General features: G+C 46.7%; 1 protein-coding gene across 1 annotated transcript in view; it reads right to left on the reverse strand.

Annotated features, from left to right (window-relative positions):
* Positions 1-1635, reverse strand: part of C8H16orf87 (chromosome 8 C16orf87 homolog) — a 26915-nt gene extending 25280 nt beyond the window's left edge. The window contains exon 1 of the mRNA XM_021170536.2: positions 1415-1635. Coding sequence (XP_021026195.1) covers positions 1415-1480 — 66 coding nt within the window. The 5' untranslated portion in view covers positions 1481-1635. The remainder of the gene's footprint in view (positions 1-1414) is intronic.
* Between the last annotated feature and the right edge of the window lie 710 nt (positions 1636-2345).

The following is a 2345-nucleotide window of genomic DNA, read 5'->3' on the forward strand; positions in this document are numbered from 1 at the left end:
TTTTTTTTTTTTTTGGTTTGTTTGCCTTTTGCCTTTTTCAATTTTCAGGGTTTTTTTGCTTTTCTTTTTTGTTTTTCATCAGTGTGTGTGTGTGATTGTGTAGGTGTGAGCATCGCAGCACGGACGTGGAGGTCAGAGGTTAACCGTACAGCCAGTTCTCTCCTTCCACCTTTACACGGGATCTACCTCAGGTACTCAGGCTTGAGCAGAAAGCACCTTTACCACCTAAAGCCATCTCACTGGCCAATAACCAGGATATTACAAACAGATATTTTCCCCAAAAGAGTATTTTACGCCAAGTAAAACAAGGGACTTGTGCCCTACAGAAACAGAATGCATAATTCATACTGTATAAGCCTTAACTAAAAATTATTTAAACATGAAAGTAATCTGCCAACAGACGGATCACAAAGTGCAAGTTTGCTAAAATGTAGTTGGGTGGAAAGAATGAACGTAACTCTACCTTTTGGAAAACATGACTGTTTTTATATTGCAGACTGGTATGCTCTATCGACTAAACTTGCACAACTTTCCATCATCAGCATTTTTAAACATTGCCTATAAATCATACTGAATAAAACATGTAACTTTTTTGTTAAAAGATTTTAATAAACCTACAAGGACGCGCCCTAAATAATATATTTAAATCAGATTTTAAGTCTCCACCCATTTCCAATTACTCCTGAGAGAAGGAAGGGGGAGGGGAAGAGAGAGGTAGTCATTTTAGGAAGATTCAGGAAAAAGAAGTACACCCAGATCTGCATGCCGGCATGAAGGCCTAAGGATGGTTTTAATTGAATGAGTTTTTGTTCATCACACTATAATTAGGCGTACTTAAATGTAGGAAAAGAAAAATGATTTTTTTTAAAAATTACGACTATTACTCCATGAGTTCAGTCTACATATGAATGATTTCAAATTCACGAACCCGCATATTTAAAATAAAAAAATCTGTAAGCAGACATGTCAAATTTACAACAGTAAATTGCACGAATGGGACGGGGCACACGCAGAGAGGAAGAGCCTCAACGCCGACTTTATTCGAACCGTGTTCGGTTAACAACGTAATGGAAGGACTAGAAACCACACATCAAACTGGTTGGTTTTTTGCGGCGTTCCGGAAGTCCACAAATTTGCAAAAAAGTTAGCACCATTACTGTCCTTTTGTCTGCTTTATGCTGCCACCCAGGTGGCGGGGAGCGACAGCTGAGAAGCAGCACCGCACTCTCCCCAGCCGCGAACAAAGCCATCCGGGGCGGCAGGGGTCCGCGGGCCGGCCCGGGACCAGAAGGGGCAGCGCCGGGTCCCCGCTCCCAGGCCCCCGCCGCCCGCGGGCCGCCGCGCACCGCCAACCGCCGCCGAGCAACGGCCACCCGCCCTGCCCGCCCCGCCCGCTCGCGCCGGCCCGGCCCACCTGTTGGTCGCACTCGGGGCACGATTTGGTGGCCATCTTCACTTTCTTGGCTCGAGTTGCAGACATGCTCCCCTCCTGAGCAGCGGTGGAAGCAGCGCCCTGCCTCCGCTGCTCCACACAGCGCGTCCTCACTCCAGCCGCGACCCAGCCGTGGAGGCGCGCGTGCGCGTGCGCGGGGCTGCGTGCGGGTTAGAGGAGGGGGGCGCCTCGGCCCTTCCAGGGAAGTCCCATCGCCACGCCCTCTAAGACGCTGGACCGCTCGGGGGCGTGGCTCCGACGAGACTCCACCAACCAACGCACAGGTGGGCCGAGCCGTGGTGCTAGGCACGCCCCCTTGTCGGCCCCAGAACCAGAGCCTGAAAATGGTTACTGGCAACGGAAAACCTCTCTGCAAATGTCAGCAATACTAATCCGAGAGAAATTATAATAGACACTCGATGAAACCCATAGGCTTCCAGAGTCAGGGGTTCAAACTTCATTATTCATTAAATAATTGCCTACGATCCACTATTAAGCACACCGAATAAGAAATATCTGCCTTCAAGGAACAGTCTACAAGGCTTTGTTTTTGGAGGGAGTGGAGAGGTTGGTCTGGTTTCATCTTGTGTATCACTGATACTGAGTAGTTTAAAATTAAAAGCAAATTATTTGAAAAGTGAAACAAAATGCTGCGCAGTCCTGCAATCCCAGCTTTCACTGCTCTTGTTCAGATCTACAGTGAGAGAGCAGAAAATATTTTTAAACTGTAGTTTGATGAAGAAAGTGTGTTGGGTATAAAGTTGCAGAAAATGGAGGGGTAACACACAAAACATCTGCCATTGTTAAAGAGAATCCTCATACCCTGTACTATAGGAAAGGTATCCCAGGAGGAAGACACTATCCGTCAAAAAAAAAAAAAAAATCTAAACTTGTGAAAATGTAAAATCAGTTA

This window comes from Mus caroli, chromosome 8 (assembly GCF_900094665.2).
Source record: "Mus caroli chromosome 8, CAROLI_EIJ_v1.1, whole genome shotgun sequence".
Lineage (NCBI taxonomy): Eukaryota > Metazoa > Chordata > Mammalia > Rodentia > Muridae > Mus > Mus caroli.